At 44.8% G+C, this 24,133-nt stretch overlaps 1 protein-coding gene across 4 annotated transcripts in view; it reads left to right on the forward strand.

Annotated features, from left to right (window-relative positions):
• LOC119311615 overlaps positions 1–5,729 on the forward strand; it is a 12,720-nt gene extending 6,991 nt beyond the window's left edge. For 2 of the 4 annotated variants that reach the window (XM_037587271.1, XM_037587272.1), the window contains exons 8-13: positions 575–679; positions 777–1,913; positions 2,661–3,380; positions 3,481–3,676; positions 3,794–4,729; positions 5,459–5,729. In XM_037587271.1, coding sequence (XP_037443168.1) covers positions 575–679; positions 777–1,913; positions 2,661–3,380; positions 3,481–3,676; positions 3,794–4,644 — 3,009 coding nt within the window. In that variant the 3' untranslated portion in view covers positions 4,645–4,729; positions 5,459–5,729. The remainder of the gene's footprint in view (positions 1–574; positions 680–776; positions 1,914–2,660; positions 3,381–3,480; positions 3,677–3,793; positions 4,730–5,458) is intronic. The other 2 variants (XM_037587273.1, XM_037587274.1) reach the window with 2 other exon arrangements.
• The last annotated feature ends 18,404 nt before the right edge of the window (positions 5,730–24,133 follow it).

Genomic DNA, 24,133 nt, shown 5'->3' on the forward strand with positions numbered 1-24,133 from the left:
AGGAGGACGAGGAGAGAGGTGAAACTTCCCTACCACACAGGCGGTTGGATTTAGAGCGTGCTCTAAAGCAGCCCCGTGCACCCTCCAGATATGGAGGCTATGATTTGGAGCACGCTCCAAAAATCGTGGAGGCCGAGGGCGGTATGGCTTCTCTGCTAGACCCCTTTTTTGGGCCCCGAACACCATAAGGTGGTTATGGGGACTGGGCCGTTTTGCTGATTCTGCTAGAGTTGCTAAAACATATTCTTTTGGTCAGAAGTAGTAACCTAATTGGCAGTATTGAAAGTTCTGTAAGAACAATACTAAGAATCAAATACATCCCGCAGAGAAGTATAATGTTTGGTTGTTTGTAATTGATCAACAGTCGTAAACTCTGCCTAAACTGAAGAGTGCAGCATTCTGAACAGCAATACATTATGTATAGCAAATAAATACAGACAAGTTATCAAAAAGTGATTCACCTACCATTTCAGTGAGGTTAAAATTCCTGAAGACGCATGATTTAATATAGTCATCATTTTGTTATTTTAGATGATTGGATTCTTTGATGGAACTGTAGCATGTTGTTGTGCAGGGGAGTGTTAAATGTTTATGTGAGGAACTTCTTGAGTATACTTTGAAGAATCACCAAGTCAGTCAGGTGCCAAAGGACATACTGCATGCATTCAACATTGCACTGGTTAGAGAAGAGCCTTCTGTAATTGTGTACTACATGTTCAATGTTAAATGTTGCTGTTCTTCATGAATGTTTTCCTTCTTTGCATGCTTTACTTCAGTGCTGGCGTGCTGCTTCTCTCTCAAGGCATAAGGTTAATCATAGAGAATCACTGGCCCTTGCTGTAGAACACTTGAAGTATGAGTGCAGTGAAATTCTTGCTGAGAAGGTTTATAAGAAGCTAAGGATCCTAAAGAAGGAGTTCTCTCATAGGGTAGGCAGAACAGGCAAGAGTAATCAATCAATTTCAGTAAAGAACATATCACCATGCCAGCAGGAGTCCTCAACTAAATGTGGAACTGACAAATCAATCCCTAAGCAGGCAGCATCTGTTGGTGAGAACGAATCACATCAAGAGGATTCACATGACTTAGTGATTGAGCCTATCGTACCAGGAGAGAAGGAAGTGCTATATGTTCCAGAGATTCATGAAAAACAGCATTTATCAAAGGATGCACTTCTTAATAGAATCACAGAGAAAAGAATTAAATTAGTTGACATGGTATTCTCCTTGAGAGAAAAGAATATTCATGATAAACAAACAAATGAGGTCGCAATGTTTGACATGCACAGGCACAAGGGAGTGGAGAAACTGAGAGAAGCACGCAGAATAGTTGTGGAACACCTTCGTAGGTCTCAAGCTGATCCAGAGGACAGAGGTGGTCAAATGAAGCTAATAGTTGAATGGTTCACTATGCTACTATATGCGTTTCTGAAGCACATGAGGTACCAGCGTGAGAAGCTTGACTTGCAGCAATCAATGGTGTGGACTAAGGAATTACAGTTGAAAGAAAATTTCCTTCACGAAGCAAAATTTGGCCAGTTAGATCTTACTTTTGATGAACATATTTATTTACCAGATTCAGGCTTTGCTATTGAGGAATTCAGCCACTTTAGCTCCTGTGTTGATACAGCAACTTTGGAAAACTGTCCGCAGTCTTTGCATGAAACCTCAGCGATGGAAGTTACATTGGTTCGTAGTGTGATTTCATCTGATGTTATCAATGCAGAAGCAGCGAGAAATAGTTCTGCTGAAGTTCTTATCCACAATGAGGGAATGCCAGCATCAGAAGGCATTGGTTTGACAGAGAACACGATCAGCAATAGTTTTGATTGCATCGACTCGCAAGGAGGGGCATCTCTGGCTGTTCAACACCAAGTAAATTCTAGTCCTGCAATTGATAATTCTATTAATCAGGTAAGGTGGATTAATCAAGTAGACTTGCTAGTTCTTTGGAGTGATTTCATTCTGATGTTATAAGCTTATCCATATACATAGGAACTGTCAGCTTAACTTTTTTTTTAATGAAAACTTCCAACATAATTAGCAGTCAATTTATGTAAGATTATACAACACATTGAAGCTTCGGTTCAAGTTTCATGTCATGTTTTATGGATTGTAGATTTTTCATATAAGTTCTCCTTTGTGATAGCGAAAAGGAAAGGAGATGTTTAGTAGGCTCATCTAGGATGTGTAGTTTTTGCTCTTTCCATGTGGCAATGTGAACATAGTTACTTGCTCATCATGGGCTGTACAGTACACTAGGAATAGAAGGTGGAACTGTATGTAGTATGTTGCCTTTCATACTATGTCATGTTTTACGGTTTGTAGATTACTCATTCAAGTTCTTTGTAATAATATATCGAAATGAAAAGAAATGTTTAGTAGGCTATCTGTGAGCGTCTGTGACTTTGTGTACCTATTTACTTGTATGTACTTCCAAATAGTGGACATCCCAGTTGATGCAGCACTTATCTTTCCATTAGAGTCAGTGCTGAACACATTGTCTTCATGTTTTAGTTCATGGTACTCCATTACATTATGGTTGCACTAGTATTCATGGAACTTCATTACATTATGGTTGCACTAGTATTCCTTTTGACCGTTTTTATTATTAGTGTCCATTATGATACTATAATCCTATGTACCTGTGACATTTATCAGGAATCTTCAAGTGGTGGCCATAGAAGGACCGAACATGTTGAGCGACAGAGTGGTGTGGGTTCGCAACCATTACCCGGAGAGACTGACCAACATTTAGGAGATGCTGAAATGGAAGTTAACACCGGCAATGTGGACAATACTCAGGCAGATCCGCCTTACCTAGAACCACAGACTGTGGCTCCTGTGCCCAGCCAGGCTTCCTTGCAAATGTCCAAGGAAGTTGAAGCTGAGGCCAATCTTGTACTGCAGTCAGCCCAACCAATTGCAGCTCCAGCACAACTTCTGCAAAGAGAGGCAGAACAAGTAGACCGTTCTGGTATGATACCAGCTCAGACTTTGCAACCTGAAATGCAACCATCAGCATCCAGGGAAGCTTATACGCAGGCAGATCTGATAATTCAGTCTGCACTACCAAGTATGGTGCCAACTGAGCTTTCACGGAGAAATGTAGAACAAGCAAGCCTTTATCATGTACCATCATCTCAGTGTTTGCCATCTGGAATGCACCCATGTGTTCCACTGTCCAGTATTCTGCTTGAAAGAACAAACCCTGATCAGTGTCAACTAAGTCATCAACCCGAGGCTGCACTGGGTTCTTCAGCAAAACTGGTGGCATCAATGGTGTTTAATCATCCACCAGTTGGTGATGAACCACTGAAAAATGAGTTGCACAGATTACGGTCATACATTGACTCGCTTAATAAAACCAACGAACTAAAGGTTTGCTATTTCTTCTAGCTCATGTATATCTATCTTGGTTGTGAGTTTCTTACACTATTTCCGGGATTCATCTTGTTCTCATTTTTTCACTTATGGACAGAAATCACAACTTAGGACTGAGTGTAGCCAAGAAATAGACAAGGTCAAACAAAAGTATGATTTGTTACTTCAAGAACAGGATTCCACTCATCTTCAGCAAACAAAGACACTTGATAATTTATGTGAGAAAGTTCTCCTCAACCAGTCAATAGCTGACTATTTTCGGGCTAAATTCATATCTTCTTCTGGAGCACAAGGTATTTAGTATTGACTACAAGCAATCATACTTGATGTCCTCTAAATGATTATGCTGACATGATTTCCAGACATCCTCCCAAATCTCTATCGCTAATGCTAATTACTTTGATCTGCAGCTAGAGCCCACAGCCCTCCAAATCACCAGACACCCCAGGCCTCTCAGCAAGTTCCCCCGAGGCCTTCAGCTGTAGCAGCAACTGCATCACCAGCTGCGTCGTCGTCAGCTGGTCGACCACCAGTATTGACACATCATATCCAACCATTACAGGTCGATCGACCATCACCATCATCACCAGCTGGTCCACTACCACATGTCCAACCATTAAAGGTCGATCGACCATCACCATCATCATCGCCATCTTCACAAGTTGTCAGACCTCGCCCCTCTATACTAAACAACATTGTCAGATCACCGTCAACTACTTTTAGTCTCGCGCCAGTTCTGCCACGGGGAAGCTTTGGAGTCCAGAGTGAACTAGCACGTGCACGTGCACCTGCTCCTCATCTTCGGCGCAGGTTGCCTCCACAGGTGCAGTCTATGGCGTCTGCAAATCAGCAGCAGCTTCCAACTAAGCTTGAGAGCATGTCTGCAAGGACATGGGCTACCCCTGTGACTCCAGTAAATATAAGACAATCATGCCCACAAGCAGTTCCCCCAGGGAACCCATCACTGTCAAGTTTGCACCCAAGTTTATACCCCACTTTAGCCGCACTCTTGGGACCATCAAGTTCACATCAAATTCAGCAGGGTCCACTACTGCAATCAAGTTCACTGCCAACACGCTTGTCGTCTCCAGTACCTTCAACTCCAAATCCAGTTCTGCCACTAACATCACCGCGAGGTTTGACTATGACATTTAGTGTTTCCTCAGCTGCGTCGAATGTGTTGCCAAGTAGGGGTGTTGGGCCTTCCGCATCAGGCAGTCCGCAGTCAGATTCTGATTCAGCACGCTGGATGAATGGCTAACAGGAAGGCTTGGGCTGCACAGTGATCCCCATGGCGTGGCGGCTCCTGCAGATGTGGTATTGCCTATCCGATGATGAAGAGACCGGTACGTTCACATTTCCTTGACACCGAGTGGCGAGTGTAACAGGTTGCTTGAAAAATTAGAGATCTCAAGGATAGCACCATTACAAAGATAACAATATAATTTGAATATCATTATCTCAGGTGCAAATGACACGCGAATGAGTTCGTTGTCTCAAGTGCAGATTTACAGCAGAAAACTCACTGAAATACTATTTTAGAACTAGTAGTTCACAGTAACTAAGAGAAAAAAGAGAGAAGTGTTAAAGATTAGATTGTCAACTGGAGCTGACATGTACACAATGAGCCGATCCATTGTTCTTCCATGATATCTAGTAGGAAATTCAATAACAGATCCACAATGAGATAACCGATAGTTAGATATTCATATGTTTTCAGTTGCAACTAAACTACAGATAATGATTAATGAATATTAACTAGCAGGCACTAAGGATAACACACACTTATGGTGTTGAATCCAATATAAGGTGTCCTGTGTATTTCTTTAAAGCCGCCATGTGCAAGCGAATACATCTGCACGTAAGGAACTAGCTAAACAAACTAGCTCATGAGTCTCAATCTAAGCAAACTAGCTCTGTAGCATAGTTTTATTCATAGTTTCTGTTACTTATTTTTCTTTATGATTTACAATTTTCGTTTAGTGCCATAATGATCATGTGATGCGATGGATGAGAAGTTCAATTTTTATGCACATGTTATGGATGTCTAACTAATATGATCATTTGCCTTATAGATGACCAAACCAAGCAAACATGACGTCATCGCTGAAGAGCTCTCCAACAGAAGGCCGGGTTGCCTGCAAACAAAATAAACTGATGTCCATGTAGTGCAACTGTTTGTTTCTGCTAGAGTTATATTATGTTCCATGTGTAGCCTGTATATTCTCCCCGTTGTATGAGGGGTTTCCATGTATATATGTACTGGCCATTGGCCATGTGAAAAGACAACTTGCATATTCCTAACATGGTATTAGAGCCCTAAGGTTTTCTTTTTCGCATGCGCAACTTGTGCTTGACCTTATGATCATTTATCCATAAATAGTGCTCCCTCCATCCCATAATATAAGAACGTTTTTGACACTAGTGTAGTGTTAAAACGTTCTTATATTTTGAGACAGAGGGAGTATGTGTTTAGTGTCAACAAGCATGATTTTTTTTTACAACCACCCCCGTCCTATAATATGAAGATGTTATTACAACGATATACTCACATATCGGTTGTAACCACATCTTATATTATGGAGGGAAGGGAGTAATAACTAATGTGTTTGGTGTAAATATATAGAGAAGTTCTTTACTTACATAATTATTCGTAGTACTGCTTCAAAATTACAATTACAATATACTCCCTCCGTTCCTAAATATAAGTTTTTGTAGAGATTTCACTAGGTGGACTACATACGGAGCAAAATGAATGCATCTATATACATCCGTATGCGGTTTATAGTGAAATCTCTATAAAGACTTACATTTAGGAACGGAGGGAGTACTCGTGATAGAAGATGAGTCAACCGTTGACCACAAATACTAAAGAATCTAGTAGGTGGCAAAGAACATCCCAAATGGTTTAAAGACCTAGTACAATATCAGGGATATTTTGTAGCCACATCAGAATGCCGAAACAATAAAAGCGAACCTGCTGGAGCAACAACAAAAAGAAGAAGCACATCAGATTTGTACTAGATGGCTAGTGAATGGTGATGGCCTGAAAGAAGGATGTGAATACAAACCTGCAAGAGCAACAAGAAGTAAAAAACAATGCATCGGATCTGCAATAGTCGGCAAAGGGGACGCCGGGACCGCCCGATCTGACGCCTAGCGCACGATTTTATCGGTTTCGATAAAATTAAATTGGAGTGAGGAGTTCCTCAATTCGAAGAAAACCACGTCTCCCGCGTCCAAGAGAACACAAAACGCCACAAGCTGCACATACCTTGCCACCCGGGATATATGGGACTGACATGTCGACTGAGATTTAACTAATTCTTTTTTATAAAAAGGTTGCTTGCTCATGCAACCAGAGATCATGTTTAATTCCCTCAAGGATTGCCTAGTTATTTACAGAGATCACTGTAAATACCTCCACAGGTTAGTTACTGCCTCCCTATCTATCTCCTCTTCCGTTAATGATACGGTACATATGATTGACACTTTGAACATATATAGTCATGATCCACAGCACTAAATTCGTGACCTTTTCTCAAATTTGAGATTAAAAACAGAAAATTTTTAATTCGTGAATATTTTCTTTAATGTACTTGAACATTTTCCCAAATTTAAGTTTATTTAATTCATGAACATTTTTATGAATTTCATTAAAATTTTATACTCATGAACTTTCTTAAAACAATTTTTTTCTAAATCCATGTATTTCCATCATTATTTTTCATTATCATGAACATTTTGTTTAAGTTTGCATGTATTTTTCAAATTTATGAACTATCTAAATGCACTAATTTTTAAAAATCTTAAAAGAATGAATTTGCAAATATTTCTTAACTCCTGTGAACATATTTAAAAAGAAAATGATAAATCCCGGACGTTCGGGATTTGACCATGGAAAAATCGAACTTTTCAATGGCAATTTCAGTGATGCGAGGATGACAAGTTTAGTTGACACGCACGGCAATTTTCTGGCAAGAAATACACTGCACACGGATTTGCCATGCTTGCAACATCCCGAACATTCGGGCATTACCAGGTCTTTTAAAAATTGTTTCCAATTTGTGGAAAATAATCTTGGCAGCCGTTTTTTGGAGTGAAAATCGGAATGTCTTGACTTGTGCGAAGACCTCCCCGGCAACGGCGCCAGAAATCCTTCTTGCTACCTCTTGAGCACTGAGTTGATTTTTCCTTGAAGAGGAAAGGATGATGCAACAAAGTAGCGTAAGCGTTTCCTTCATTTTTGAGAACCAAGATATCAATCCAGTAGGAGGCTACACGCAAGTCCCTCGTACCTACACAAACAAATAAGAACCTCGCAACCAACACTATAAAGGGGTTGTCAATCCCTTCACGACCACTTGCAAGAGTGAGATCTGATAGAGATAATAATAAGATAAATATTTTTGTATTTTTATGGTATAGATTGGAAAGTAAAAATTGCAAAATAAAGTAGATCAGAAACTTATATGATGGAAAATAGACCCGGGGCCATAGGTTTCACTAGTGGCTTCTCTCAAGATAGCATAATTACTACGGTGGGTGAACAAATTACTGTCGAGCAATTGATAGAAAAGTGCATAGTCATGAGAATATCTAGCCATGATCATGTATATAGGCATCACGTCCGCGACAAGTAAACGAAATGATTCTGCATCTACTACTATTACTCCACACATCGATCGCTATCCAGCATGCATCTAGAGTATTAAGTTCATAAAAACAGAGTAACGTATTAGGCAAGATGACATGATGTAGAGGGATAAACTCAAGCAATATGATATAAACCCCATCTTTTTATTTTCGATGACAACAATACAATACGTGCCTTGCTGCCCCTGCTATCACTGGGAAAGGACACCGCAAGATTGAACCCAAAGCTAAGCACTTCTCCATTGCAAGAAAGATCAATCTACTAGGCCAAACCAAATTGATAATTCGAAGAGACTTGCAAAGATAATCAATCATACATAAAAGAATTCAGAGGAGATTCAAATATTTCTCATAGATAAACTTGATCATAAATCCACAATTCATCGGATCTCGACAAATACACCGCAAAAAGAGTTACATCAAATAGATCTACAAGAAGATCGAGGAGAACATTGTATTGAGATTCAAAGAGAGAGAAGAAGCCATCAAGCTAATAACTATGGACCCGAAGGTCTGTGGTAAACTACTCACACTTCATCGGAGAGGTTTTGGCGTTGATGTAGCAACCCTCCGCAATTGATTCCCCCTCCAGCGGAACGCCGAAAAAGGCTCCTAGATGGGATTGTAACGCCCCGAGACCGACGCTCCAGAAGACTTCCAGCTATTCCGAGTTTCGTCGTGTGTTTTGTTTTATTTGTTGCATTCATCCTTGCATCATGTGCATTGCATCATGTCATCATGCCAGCATATCATTAATTTTTTTAAAAACCCTCAACTAAATAAATTGTATGGATTTTTCGATCCATTTAAACCGAGGGAACTCACATGGTGACTTCTCTTTATAACATACCCTCCCGATATTTAGGGAGCTATATTATAAAATATTCCATTTTTGGAATCACCAAAACACACTTACAAAATAATTTCGTTCCTTTTCTGCTTCAAGTTTGGTCTCCAACCTTGCCAATATTTATTTCATCATTTTCCGGAGCTCCACCAAAAATCCGATCATTTCCGGACCTTCCAAACCTCACTTCCTATTCAAATCATTTGAATTAAATCAAATGAGTTTGAATTTAAATCTTGCAATCTTGGTCTTCCTATTTTTCTTGGATCAAACTCATTTTTGTGAGTTCGGGAAAACTATCTGCGTGTCCAACTTCTTCCCCTAACCCCTCTTTCTTTTCTTTCTTAATCTCTGTTTTTTTCTTTTCTTTTCTTTTAGTAGTGAGAGTAGAAACCCAGCAGCCCAGCTGCATCCCACTACCTAAGCCGGCCTCTTAGGCCCATCCGCAGCCCAGCCGGCGCCCCGCTCTAACCCTAGCCGCAGCTCTGCCCGATCCCCTTGATCCATCTCTCTCCCTCTCGGTCCCTGCCCGCCGCCACACACCGCATCGACAGGGAGAGCCCAGCGCTCGATCCCCTCGCCTCCCTTCCTCCCCTCGCTCCCTCTGAGCGCCGCCACGCGCAGCCCTCGATCCCCTCGCGCGCGACCCCGCCGCCATCTCTCCCTCGCTCGTGCCCTCCATCACCGCCCGAGCGCCTCCTCCGCAGCATCGTCACGCCCTGCCGTCCCCGTGCACTGGCGCCATGGCCAGCACCACTGCCTCCCCTTGCTCCGAAGCCCGCCGTCCACCTTCCCCGTGGCTGAGATCCACTCCGGCGCCCCCTGCCTCAACCTCCTCTCCGAGCAGGAGCCGCCTCCCCTGCTGCGCGCCAAGGCCCACGCCGACCACTTCGTACTTCGCCGCCCTGCTACCGCTGCAGTCCAGCCGCGCCTCTTCTTCGTGTCTGTGACCTTCTGTCGTCGTCCCCATCGACCCGTTGGACCCCGCTGCCTCCCGCATCTCCTCGTCGCACGCTGCGACCACCAGGAGCTCCGCCACGCCCCGAGCCTCCTCTGCTCGAGCTCCACCTCCTACGCACCCCGATGGCACTGCTGCCATCTCTGCTGCTTTGTGCCGTTGGCCATGCTTGCCTCGGGCCCCGGTGTAGCCTCCCTGTGTTCCTGCAGTCACCGCTGACCTCCTGAAGATCAGGACCCGAGACCCGGGCGCTCCGCTGCTAGTTCCGTGGATGTCAAGTACAGCTTCGATGACCCTGGATGTCTCCGAACGCCAAGTACAACTACGAACCGTGTATGACTACCGGCGCCGAAGTCCGCGAGTACCACTACGTTTGCGATGTACATCTACACCAAGACTGGACCGACAAGTACCGCGAGAACATTTGTACCTCTACCGTCGCCGTGGATCCGACAAGTACCCCTACAACAAGTGTACCTCTACCTCGTCTTCGGAATCGCTAAGAACGTCAAGTACCCCTTCGAGATGACGATATCGGCAAGTTCGAATGACCCCAAGTACCTCTTCGAAACGACCGAGTACTATTACCATCGGACGCTTGAACGACTACTTCCTCTACTTCCCACGACAACAATTGAACAACTACTTCCACTACGCCCGAATACCGTGGATGCGACAAGTTCCTCTCCGGTCATGTACGACTACCGTTGCCAAGATCGCGGGTACCTCTACCGTCGCGGAACAACTAATTCCTCTACTTCCCTCGACGACCCGTGAACGACTACTTCCTCTCCGAACCGGTCCGCTTTAAAAAGGCACGCTTCGGAGGTATAACACCGAGACGACGCCCGTGATCTAATGCATGTGTTGAATGAGATGCTCGAGTTTTGCACCGTGATCGAATCGTCCGTGCGATGCCCCTCTTTTGCCGTGCCACCGTCCCGTGGGAACCCGGAAGCCGGGATCACCCCACCATCTTGCATGACACGCTCACGCCTCCTTTTGCACCGGTATCTCCGTGAGCTACCGGAACCGATATGTTGCCGTGGCATCATTTTCGGATTCGTTGCCGTGGCACCCCTTTCTTCCACCACGGTGATAAATGCTTCATAACATGCTCATGTCAACATTTTCATAAAATTGCATAAAACTTGTATATGTCATCCGCATCATGATAACAACATTTAAAATGTTTAAACTTGTTGTTGCATTAAATTGCTAAATGCATATGGGGATTTACCGGATTTGTTGTTTTTTTATGTCCGGCCCCATTTAAATTGTTTAGATGGTATAGTTTATATTATGCTTCACCTCTTGCCATGTTTAACAACAGTTAATATTGTTGGGTAGCTTAACCGAGAGAGAACTAAATAATTGATGTGGTGTTCCGTCAATATGCAACTCGTGCATATTGAGCTCCACTTAAATTGTAGTGTTGTTTGCTTCATTGTTCCATGCCATGCCTCATTAAACCGGACATGCATCATACTTGTTTGTGCATCATGACTTGTTTATGTGATGTTTGTTTACTATGTTGTTTGTTTCTTTCCGGGTTGCTTCTCTCGTTAGCTTCGGTTTCGTTCCGGAGTTGTGAGGATTTGTTCGTCTACGACCGTTTGTCTTCTTCTTGGATTCGTTCTTCTTCCTTGCGGGATCTCAGGCAAGATGATCATACCCTCGAAATCACTACTATCTTTGCTATGCTAGTTTGCTCGCTCTTTTGCTTTGCCACTGCTACGATGCCTACCTTTTGCTTGTCAGCCTCCCAATTGCCATGTTGATCCCCTAACCCACCATTGTCCTAGCAAACCGTTGATTGGCTATGTTACCGCTTTGCTCAGCCCTTCTTATAGCGTTGTTAGTTGCAGGTGGAAGATTGGAGCCGTTCCTTGTTGGAACTTTTATTTACTTGTTGGGATATCACATTATATCTTACTTAATTAATGCATCTATATACTTGGTAAAGGGTGGAAGGCTCGGCCTTATGCCTGGTGTTTTGTTCCACTCTTGCCGCCCTAGTTTCCGTCATATCGGTGTTATGTTCCCGGATTTTGCGTTCCTTACACGGTTGGGCTATTATGGGAACCCCTTGACAGTTCGTCTTAAGTAAAGCTCTTCCAGCAATGCCCAACATTGGTTTTACCATTTGCCACCTAGCCTTTTCTTTCCCTTGGGTTCTGCAGACTCAAGGGTCATCATTATTTTACCCTCCCCCCCCCCGGGCCAGTGCTCCTCTGAGTGTTGGTCCACCTGTCAGCTACCGGTGGCTACCAGGGGTAACTCTGGGCTGGCCAACCCGTACCTAGGACAATCTGAGTGTGCCCTGAGAAAGAGATATGTGCAGCTCCTATCGGGATTTGTCGGCACATTCGGGCGGTGTTGCTGGTTTAGTTTTACCCTGTCGAAATGTCTTGTTCTACCGGGATACCGAGTCTGATCGGAATGTCTCGGGTGGAGGTCTATTCCTTCGTTGATCGTGAGAGCTTGTCATGGGCTAAGTTGGGACTCCCCTGCAGGGATTGAACTTTCGAAAGCCGTGCCCGCGGTTATGGGCAGATGGGAATTTGTTAACGTCCGGTTGTAGAAAACCCGAAGTTGACCTTATTTAAAATACATCAACCGCGTGTGTAACCGTGATGGTCTCTTCTCGGCGGAGTCCGGGAAGTGAACACGGTGTTGGAGTTATGCTTGACGTAGGTTGCTATAGGATCACTTCTTGATCAGACTTGTATCGACCGTGCTTTGCCCTCTCTTCTCGCTCTCTTTTGCGATTGTAGCCACCACATATGCTAGTCGCTTGCTGCAGCTCCACATTTTTTTTTGCCTTATCCATTCCTATGAGCTTAAATAGTTTTGATCGCGTGGGTGTGAGATTGCTGAGTCCCTGTGGCTCACAGATACTACAACTCCAGATGCAGGTCCAGGTGATTTCGCTCCAGGTGACGAGTACGAGCTCAAGTGGGAGTTCGACGAGGACTCTCAGCGTTATTATGTTTCCTTTCCCGATGATCAGTAGTGGTGCCTGGTTGGGGTTATCGATTCAGGACCTTGTCGCATGTTGGGTTCTTTTCTATTTTGGCGCCGTAGTCGGGCCATGAGTGTTTGTTTGATGGATGTTATTTATGCACTCTGATGTGACGTGGCGAGTGTAAGCCAACTATGTTATCTCCCCCTTTTATTATGTATTACATGGGATGTTGTAATGATTGCCTGACTTGCGACATTGCTTTCAATGCGGTTATGTCTCTAAGTCGTGCCACGACACGTGGGAGCTATAGCCGCATCGAGGGCGTTACAAGTTGGTATCAGAGCCTTCCCCGACCTTAGGAGCCCCACTGCTTGATCATTTTTAGCGGCCGAGTTGTGTCTAGAAAAATGTTTTGAGTCCTTAGGAATTATATACCGGAGAGCTTAGGAATTCTTTTTACTTCCCAGTCTCCTCATCGCTCTGGTAAGGCATCCTGACGTAGAGTTTTGACTCTTCTCTTCTCAAATTTCACTAAAATTTTTTTTAGGATCACGCGGGTATCTTGGAATCGTTCCGATGGTTTTATGATGAGAACATTGTCTTGGTGCCTCCTGTCAGGGGTTTAGTGGAAGTGTCCCGGGGAGTTGAGCTCTGAGGTGTTGTCATCATAATTTTATCGTTGCAGTTCTGCAATACCTGAGTTTAGTACGCCGACATCGAAAATCTCTTTTATGCAGTTGTTGGTGAGATAACCCCGATAACCCAGTACTGAGGTGAGTACGGGAGTATTGCCATGACTTGTATAACGGATGCTTTTCGAAGGTTGAGGTAGACGATTTCCGAAGGTTTCTTGGTTATGTGTTGAAGGATGGATACAGCTGGATGTAGGATTTGTTAGTTTTGGGTGAGATATTATGCTTCCCCTGTATCCCCAACACCTGATTGCATAACCTGAAAATTTCGGGAGTTTCATAGGTGGGAATTCAAGTAGCTCTTAGGATATCTTTCCGACGGATGTATGATATGAAATTGGGGTTCGACGTCTAGTGGTCCGCCTATTCACGGTCGTTTTTACAGTGGTCTCGTTGTGTCTTAAAGAGTCCTTGGCTATGCCGACTCGGGGATGCTTCGTATGTCATGTGCACTGCCTTGTACATGATGGTGCTGTACACTCGAGCCCGTGTAGGCCCCACCACGAAAACTTCGGACGAAATCTCTATCATATGTTTGTTCTGGCTTATTCTGCAAGCCAACCCTTTGTTTTTGTTTTGAGTTGTGGTATTCGAGTTGCTTCAGTGTCAAGTGTTGATTCCATACCTTTCTTAAATGGTGTTCTCATACTCCGATGTAAATACCAATCCTTCATGATCATTGATGTTGTTATGTTAATCCTTTCAACCGGCGTGTTTTCTCTCCAAGTGGTTTCGATCATTTCAACTTCCACAAGATCAAGTATCAGTTCTTCTCAACGGTGTTTGTTTCATCCGTCTCCAAGTTGCCTTTGTTCTTTCCCACCCTCCCTCCCTTTTGTTTTTCTTCAAGGACTAAGATTTCTTCTTCAAGTATCCATTTTATTGATGGGAAGTTTCTCCATTCTTTTCCGTCAATGTTCTTATCCGGTGATTCTCATGAAGATCCTAATGGAGCTTCAAGTTCGTCATTCCTCGTTCTTTTCTTCTCCGGTGGATTTAATTCAAGCTTTGGTATTAAGCATACTCCTTTTCTTTTTCTTTTTTTTTTCCAATGCTTTTCTTATGCTGGTGCACCTCTTAATCATCCATCTCTCGCTATTAAATTGTTCCGGAGTGCTCAAGATATCTCGAAGATTCGTGTTTCCACTCTGCATTCGTTCAAGCTCTTTCGAGATTGGTATCTCATTCAAGTCATTTAATTCAACCGGTGCAACATCTCTTTTAAATCTTTTCAACGGTGTTCTTTTGAGTGGGCCCTAACCCACAGGTCTTTTCCCAGGATCTTACCTGACTCTTCTTATTTTCCCGGCGTTACTCTCAAATTCTTTTCCAAGTTTGACGTAACATTGAGTTATCATCAGTCAAATGCTTTTCTCCAAGATCTTTCAAATTCTTTTCATAGTTGGCTCAACCTCTTCGCATTTGATTCTTCCGGTGTGCCTCAATAATTCTTGGTGGTGTTTCTCGTTGTCATTCTCATCATTTGAAGACCGAAAAGAGTTTCTCTTTAATCTTACTCTATTCTCTTCAAGATTCATGGTGCTAGCTTGTTGCCATCCTCTCATAATTTTTTTCGATTGTGAGAATCTTTTTTTTCACCCATCAGGAGATATTCAAGAGTCTTCTCAGTTTGTCATCCGGAGTCCATCAATTCAGGTTTATTCATTCTCAGCCGTCAGTTATCATTCTCCTATCTTGCCGGTGCATCTATCGAATATCCTCTAATCAGTTCTTGATCTCTTTGTTCTCATGTATCTAGTTTGTCTCAAGCACCTTCGTTCATTTGCTAATTCTTACCGGTGATGCACCCCTACTTCGATCATTTTCAATTCTTACGGTGGTTCTTTCAAGATCTCTCTTCCTTGTTCATCATATCAATTCATTTGTTGTTCCAATCCTACCGGTGGTTCGTTCAAGACCTTCTCAAGTTTTGATATATCTCTTTTAATCCTTTCTACGAGAATAAGTAGTATGCCAAATCCGTTGATTGTCGTCAATTTAATTGGTGAAGGATAAGCATAACATAATTCTTATTCTTGTTCATCCAAGCGATTAATTCTTTATTCCGGAGGCCCTTAAAATTCTCGGTTTCATTTGTTTCATCTTCTCTTTTTCCCGGAGTTCCAAGCTCTAATTATCACGGAGATCCATCTAAATCATTGCAAGGATTCACCTTGTGTTTTCAATTTCTCTTTCTTTTCATTCCTTTTGTTTACCGGAGTTCTTCATGGAGGTTCTACATGATGGTTCATCAAGGATTTAATTCCCTTCTCAAAGTTTTCATCGAGATTCTTTCCTAAGGAGCTCAAGCTTTCTTCATATGGTAATCCGAAGTGCAATTCTTTCTACCATATTTTGGAGGTGGTATTATGTCATTCTTGATAATTTGAGTTCATGTTCCATGATTCACATGTTGTTAAGAATGAGTTATTTTTAAATCCATCAACCTCGTTGTTGGAGTTATCTTGTGTCATATTTCACCTAAAAGCCTTCCATTGGGAATGTTGCTATTTGTGGTGCTTGCCAATGATCCAAGTTATCTCTTTATCATCTTGGTGGAAGAAGTTTTCATCTCTTCGTTGATCTCAAGCAAGCAATTGTTTCCGTTAGTGGCCGGTTGTCACCTCATAATTTTGAGATGTTTTCCATAAGCCCACTACAAGCTTGTGCTTTTCGTTGTTGATTTTCCAACAACTCCGTTCAATTCTTCTTTGCAAGGATGCTTTCCAAACTCATTTGAGGCAGAAGTTGGCATTTTCTTCTCCATTCTGTTATTCCAATGATATATCTTCTATTATTTCTTTCGGAGGCATTGTGACGTTGCTCTTTTCACTCACCATCTCGATTCGTGAGGATCGTGTTCTTTTCTTGCTTATCCATTTAACCGGAGTGTCGTGTTTTCATTCGAGTTCTCTAATCTTATCAAGTTTTCCCTCCTTCCTCAACTGGAGAGCTGTCTGAAATCCTTCTTACCCATTGTGCCATTCTTTCAATAGTTCCGGAGGCAGTGTGTTGTTGATTTCATCAAGTAACATCCCATCTTCTCAAGTTCATGTTCTATTCCTTCCATGTTCAACCGGAGTACTGCCCGAATTCTTCCCCTCTCATCTTGTTTTAACCGGAGTGGTTTCGAATTCTATCTTGTCCATTAAACTCTTGATTCATGTCTTCGCAACCTTCAAGTTCTCGTAATGTTCCTTGTTCCTCTTTCTAACGGATTGTTTGCAATCTCGTTCATATCCTTTGTATTCTTTCTTTCAATTTGTTCAACCTCTCAAGGTTCTTTGGTTTCACTCATTGGTCAAAGAAGCAACTTAGTTTTACCTCTTCTCTTCCTCTTCCATTTCTCTCCGGTGCCATCCTAGATCTCGGGACGAGATCCTCTTGTAGTGGTGGAGTGTTGTAACGCCCCGAGACCGACGCTCCAGAAGACTTCCAGCTATTCCGAGTTTCGTCGTGTGTTTTGTTTTATTTGTTGCATTCATCCTTGCATCATGTGCATTGCATCATGTCATCATGCCAGCATATCATTAATTTTTTAAAAAAACCTCAACTAAATAAATTGTATGGATTTTTCGATCCATTTAAACCGAGGGAACTCACATGGTGACTTCTCTTTATAACATACCCTCCCGATATTTAGGGAGCTATATTATAAAATATTCCATTTTTGGAATCACCAAAACACACTTACAAAATAATTTTGTTCCTTTTCTGCTTCAAGTTTGGTCTCCAACCTTGCCAATATTTATTTCATCATTTTCCGGAGCTCCACCAAAAATCCGATCATTTCTGGACCTTCCCAAACATCACTTCCTATTCAAATCATTTGAATTAAATCAAATGAGTTTGAATTTAAATCTTGCAATCTTGGTCTTCCTATTTTTCTTGGATCAAACTCATTTTTGTGAGTTCGGGAAAACTATCTGCGTGTCCAACTTCTTCCCCTAACCCCTCTTTCTTTTCTTTCTTAATCTCTGTTTTTTTTCTTTTCTTTTCTTTTAGTAGTGAGAGTAGAAACCCAGCAGCCCAGCTGCATCCCACTACCTAAGCCGGCCTCTTAGGCCCATCCGCAGCCCAGCCGGCGCCCCGCTCTAACCCTAGCCGCAGCTCTGCCCGATCCCCTTGATCCATCTCTCTCCCTCTCGGTCCCTGCCCGCCGCCACACACCGCATCGACAGGGAGAGCCCAGCGCTCGATCCCCTCGCCTCCCTTCCTCCCCTCGCTCCCTCTGAGCGCCGCCACGCGCAGCCCTCGATCCCCTCGCGCGCGACCCCGCCGCCATCTCTCCCTCGCTCGTGCCCTCCATCACCGCCCGAGCGCCTCCTCCGCAGCATCGTCACACCCTGCCGTCCCCGTGCACTGGCGCCATGGCCAGCACCACTGCCTCCCCTTGCTCCGAAGCCCGCCGTCCACCTTCCCCGTGGCTGAGATCCACTCCGGCGCCCCCTGCCTCAACCTCCTCTCCGAGCAGGAGCCGCCTCCCCTGCTGCGCGCCAAGGCCCACGCCGACCACTTCGTACTTCGCCGCCCTGCTACCGCTGCAGTCCAGCCGCGCCTCTTCTTCGTGTCTGTGACCTTCTGTCGTCGTCCCCATCGACCCGTTGGACCCCGCTGCCTCCCGCATCTCCTCGTCGCACGCTGCGACCACCAGGAGCTCCGCCGCGCCCCGAGCCTCCTCTGCTCGAGCTCCACCTCCTACGCACCCCGATGGCACTGCTGCCATCTCTGCTGCTTTGTGCCGTTGGCCATGCTTGCCTCGGGCCCCGGTGTAGCCTCCCCGTGTTCCTGCAGTCACCGCTGACCTCCTGAAGATCAGGACCCGAGACCCGGGCGCTCCGCTGCTAGTTCCGTGGATGTCAAGTACAGCTTCGATGACCCTGGATGTCTCCGAACGCCAAGTACAACTACGAACCGTGTACGACTACCGGCGCCGAAGTCCGCGAGTACCACTACGTTTGCGATGTACATCTACACCAAGTCTGGACCGACAAGTACCGCGAGAACATTTGTACCTCTACCGTCGCCGTGGATCCGACAAGTACCCCTACAACAAGTGTACCTCTACCTCGTCTTCGGAATCGCTAAGAACGTCAAGTACCCCTTCGAGATGACGAGATCGGCAAGTTCGAATGACCCCAAGTACCTCTTCGAAACGACCGAGTACTATTACCATCGGACGCTTGAACGACTACTTCCTCTACTTCCCACGACAACAATTGAACAACTACTTCCACTACGCCCGAATACCGTGGATGCGACAAGTTCCTCTCCGGTCATGTACGACTACCGTTGCCAAGATCGCGGGTACCTCTACCGTCGCGGAACAACTACTTCCTCTACTTCCCTCGACGACCCGTGAACGACTACTTCCTCTCCGAACCGGTCCGCTTTAAAAAAGCACGCTTCGAAGGTATAACGCCGAGACGACGCCCGTGATCTAATGCATGTGTTGAATGAGATGCTCGAGTTTTGCACCGTGATCGAATCGTCCGTGCGATGCCCCTCTTTTGCCGTGCCACCGTCCCGTGGGAACCCGGAAGCCGGGATCACCCCACCATCTTGCATGACACGCTCACGCCTCCTTTTGCACCGGTATCTCCGTGAGCTACCGGAACCGATATGTTGCCGTGGCATCATTTTCGGATTCGTTGCCGTGGCACCCCTTTCTTCCACCACGGTGATAAATGCTTCATAACATGCTCATGTCAACATTTTCATAAAATTGCATAAAACTTGTATATGTCATCCGCATCATGATAACAACATTTAAAATGTTTAAACTTGTTGTTGCATTAAATTGCTAAATGCATATGGGGATTTACCGGATTTGTTGTTTTTTTTATATCCGGCCCCATTTAAATTGTTTAGATGGTATAGTTTATATTATGCTTCACCTCTTGCCATGTTTAACAACAGTTAATATTGTTGGGTAGCTTAACCGAGAGAGAACTAAATAATTGATGTGGTGTTCCGTCAATATGCAACTCGTGCATATTGAGCTCCACTTAAATTGTAGTGTTGTTTGCTTCATTGTTCCATGCCATGCCTCATTAAACCGGACATGCATCATACTTGTTTGTGCATCATGACTTGTTTATGTGATGTTTGTTTACTATGTTGTTTGTTTCTTTCCGGGTTGCTTCTCTCGTTAGCTTCGGTTTCGTTCCGGAGTTGTGAGGATTTGTTCGTCTACGACCGTTTGTCTTCTTCTTGGATTCGTTCTTCTTCCTTGAGGGATCTCAGGCAAGATGATCATACCCTCGAAATCACTACTATCTTTGCTATGCTAGTTTGCTCGCTCTTTTGCTTTGCCACTGCTACGATGCCTACCTTTTGCTTGTCAGCCTCCCAATTGCCATGTTGATCCCCTAACCCACCATTGTCCTAGCAAACCGTTGATTGGCTATGTTACCGCTTTGCTCAGCCCTTCTTATAGCGTTGTTAGTTACAGGTGGAAGATTTGGAGCCGTTCCTTGTTGGAACTTTTATTTACTTGTTGGGATATCACATTATATCTTACTTAATTAATGCATCTATATACTTGGTAAAGGGTGGAAGGCTCGGCCTTATGCCTGGTGTTTTGTTCCACTCTTGCCGCCCTAGTTTCCGTCATATCGGTGTTATGTTCCCGGATTTTGCGTTCCTTACACGGTTGGGCTATTATGGGAACCCCTTGACAGTTCGTCTTAAGTAAAGCTCTTCCAGCAATGCCCAACATTGGTTTTACCATTTGCCACCTAGCCTTTTCTTTCCCTTGGGTTCTGCAGACTCAAGGGTCATCATTATTTTACCCCCCTCCCCCGGGCCAGTGCTCCTCTGAGTGTTGGTCCACCTGTCAGCTACCGGTGGCTACCAGGGGCAACTCTGGGCTGGCCTACCCGTACCTAGGACAATCTGAGTGTGCCCTGAGAAAGAGATATGTGCAGCTCCTATCGGGATTTGTCGGCACATTCGGGCGGTGTTGCTGGTTTAGTTTTACCCTGTCGAAATGTCTTGTTCTACCGGGATACCGAGTCTGATCGGAATGTCTCGGGTGGAGGTCTATTCCTTCGTTGACCGTGAGAGCTTGTCATGGGCTAAGTTGGGACTCCCCTGCAGGGATTGAACTTTCGAAAGCCGTGCCCGCGGTTATGGGCAGATGGGAATTTGTTAACGTCCGGTTGTAGAAAACCCGAAGTTGACCTTATTTAAAATACATCAACCGCGTGTGTAACCGTGATGGTCTCTTCTCGGCGGAGTCCGGAAAGTGAACACGGTGTTGGAGTTATGCTTGACGTAGGTTGCTATAGGATCACTTCTTGATCAGACTTGTATCGACCGTGCTTTGCCCTCTCTTCTCGCTCTCTTTTGCGATTGTAGCCACCACATATGCTAGTCGCTTGCTGCAACTCCACATATTTTTTTTGCCTTATCCATTCCTATGAGCTTAAATAGTTTTGATCGCGTGGGTGTGAGATTGCTGAGTCCCTGTGGCTCACAGATACTACAACTCCAGATGCAGGTCCAGGTGATTTCGCTCCAGGTGACGAGTACGAGCTCAAGTGGGAGTTCGACGAGGACTCTCAGCGTTATTATGTTTCCTTTCCCGATGATCAGTAGTGGTGCCTGGTTGGGGTTATCGATTCAGGACCTTGTCGCATGTTGGGTTCTTTTCTATTTTGGCGCCGTAGTCGGGCCATGAGTGTTTGTTTGATGGATGTTATTTATGCACTCTGATGTGACGTGGCGAGTGTAAGCCAACTATGTTATCTCCCCCTTTTATTATGTATTACATGGGATGTTGTAATGATTGCCTGACTTGCGACATTGCTTTCAATGCAGTTATGTCTCTAAGTCGTGCCACGACACGTGGGAGCTATAGCCGCATCGAGGGCGTTACAGGGATCTCACGGGTACAGAAGGTTACGACGTGGAAATAGGGTTTCATGGTGCTCCTCGATGTTTTCAAGGTATGCAAGTATATATAGGCGAAGAAAGTCGGTCAGGCGAGCCACGAGGGGCCCATGAGGGTGGGGGGCGCGCCCTCCTGCCTCGTGGCTTCCTCGTCTGCTTCTTGACGTCCACTCCAAGTCTCCTGGATTGCGTTTGTTCCAAAAATATCTCTCCCAAAGGTTTTATTCCGTTTGGACTCCGTTTGATATTCCTTTTCTGCGAAACACTGAAATAGGCAAAAAACAGCAATTTGGGTTGGGCCTCCGGTTAATAGGTTAGTCCCAAAATGATATAAAAGTGTATAGTAAAGCCCATAAATATTCAAAACAGGTAATATAATAACATGGAACAATCAAAAATTATAGATACGTTGGAGACGTATCAAGCCTATGCTGCCAAGCATCCATGGGAAGCCCTTGCTGGCATTCATCGCTAACAAACGGGTTGTATCTTCGGCAGTCGGCTCTCTCAAGTACTCAGGGCCAAACACAGCTATAACAGCCTTGCAGAACTTATACAGAGACTCTAGGCATGTAGACTCGCTCATACAGACGTACTCATCAATGAGATCACCGGGCACTCCGTATGCAAGCATTCGGATGGTGGCAGTGCAGTTCTAATGAGAGGAGAAATCAATCTTTCCAACGGCATCCTCTTCGTAGCTGACCACCCCCTCTCTAATACGGTTGAAAAGATGCCTACTCACACGGAAACGATGGCGGAATTTCCGATGTTTGAACAACGGATTTGTTGTATCAAAGTAGTCATTCCATAGAAGGAAATGCCCGCTCTCCCAGTTGAGATTCAATGCCGGAAGTTAGCCCGGAATGGAGTCACGGAACAACGGCCGTTGGCTATTCAGGTGGTGATGGACCAACATGGCAGCCAATATCTCCTCCTCGTCATCAGACGACGAATCGTCGGAGTCGCAAAGGAAATTGTGAAAAAAGAACTCGTCGGCGGAGTCCATTTTGCACATTCGCAAACTGTCTAACAGCTTGCCGATGTCGACGAAGAAGACGGCCGGCGAAGGGAGTCACGGCGCGCAAGGACCAACTAGCTGCCCTGCCGGCGTCCGACGAGCGGGCCGGCATCCGACGAGCGTGCCGGTGAGGGTCTGGCCGGGGACGGCGAGGCGGCTACTTGGTCACGGTCGCGACTGTGTCGGGGGAGCGGGGGTGTCGGGGTGGGAAGCAGTTGGTTCCTGGCGGCAAGACGGCAGTGGCGACGTGGGAGGTGATGGCGTTGCTCAGAGGATGTTGCCGGCGCTGACAGCTGGCAGAGTCACCGGAAAATGGGCGGCGACGGCAGCGACGAAGGAGGCGGGCGTGGTTGCTGTTGGATGGGGGGATGCCAATGTGCCCCCAACCAGTGGGCCCGGGGGAGGAGAAGGCGAGCGCGCACGTCCGTCTCGTATCCGCGCCGACACAAATCCGACTCAAAAATGAGCCGGGAATGGGTCGTCCACGGACGAAAAGCGGACGCGCGGCCGTTTGGGTCGGCACGTTAGGCCGACTTTTATGTCTGTGCCGACCCAAACGAACGCCAGCGGACGAAATGGGTCGCCCCGTTGGAATTGCTCTCAATGGACGCGGCAACGGCTCTTGTAAAGGGATTGAATCCCATTGAATCGCCGGGACGTTCTCCAGTTATAATTGAGACGGACTCACTTGAAATCAGTAAAGCATTTGCTGGAGAAGTTTATATCATGGGCTCTGATGCAGCAATCGTGATGCTTGGCACGGTTTCTGTCCAACACAGTTCGAGGGAAGTTTACAAGCGCACAACCTAGCTAGAAACCCTTTTGATTCTTATTCTTTTTTGTTTTGTTTTGGATGGTGTTCCTCCCGTGTTTATTTTGCAAGACATTTTGAATGATGTAATTAACTCTATTCCCTTTGCAACAAAGTGCACCTTGAGTGCTTTCCGTCAAAAACAAAAAATGCCACTCAACTACGTATGTACGCCCACCATTGAACTACGTACGTGCGTACGTACACCACCAGACGGCACACCGCCGGATCAGCATCACGCGGAAACAAGAATTTAAGAGTACGTACTACTAGTATAATATAACTTGCCCACTGGAAATTCAGTAAGCGATGCACATGCACGAACATGCATGTTCCAATTGACCATCGATCGAAGTCGAACGCATCCCACATGGCATTCTTGAGATCGGGACTTTGTCAAACAACGAGATCACACGTCCAGTCGCTCGTGAAATAGATAATCCAAGTCGTTGATTCGCCGCTGCAGCGTCAATGATTCACCACGCACTAACTGTCGGTTTCATTCCCTCAAATTTTCTTGGATTCCACTGTGCATCTGTCCATCTGACATTCAATCTGGAACGTTCGCTGTAATGGAATTCCAGCGTGATCCCAGTTGGCCCATTTCGCGTGCATGAAAAAAACTGGCTACACCTAGTTCATTTTATTATTATTAAAAATGCCATTAACAAAATTTAAATTTGCCATGTTCCAGAGACGGGAAAACTTGCAAAGACAAGAAAAATTGCCAAGGTCTAATAAACAAAATTGCCATGGTCTATTTAGTAAAATTTTCAAGCTACTTACAAATAAACTACCATTGTCTACTTAAAAATTTGCAATGGTAATAAATAACTAAATTTCCATGCTACATACAAAAACTGCCCTAATATAATTAATAAAATCTGCATAGTCTAAATAA

The sequence above is a fragment of the Triticum dicoccoides genome, chromosome 5B, assembly GCF_002162155.2.
Source record: "Triticum dicoccoides isolate Atlit2015 ecotype Zavitan chromosome 5B, WEW_v2.0, whole genome shotgun sequence".
NCBI lineage: Eukaryota > Viridiplantae > Streptophyta > Magnoliopsida > Poales > Poaceae > Triticum > Triticum dicoccoides.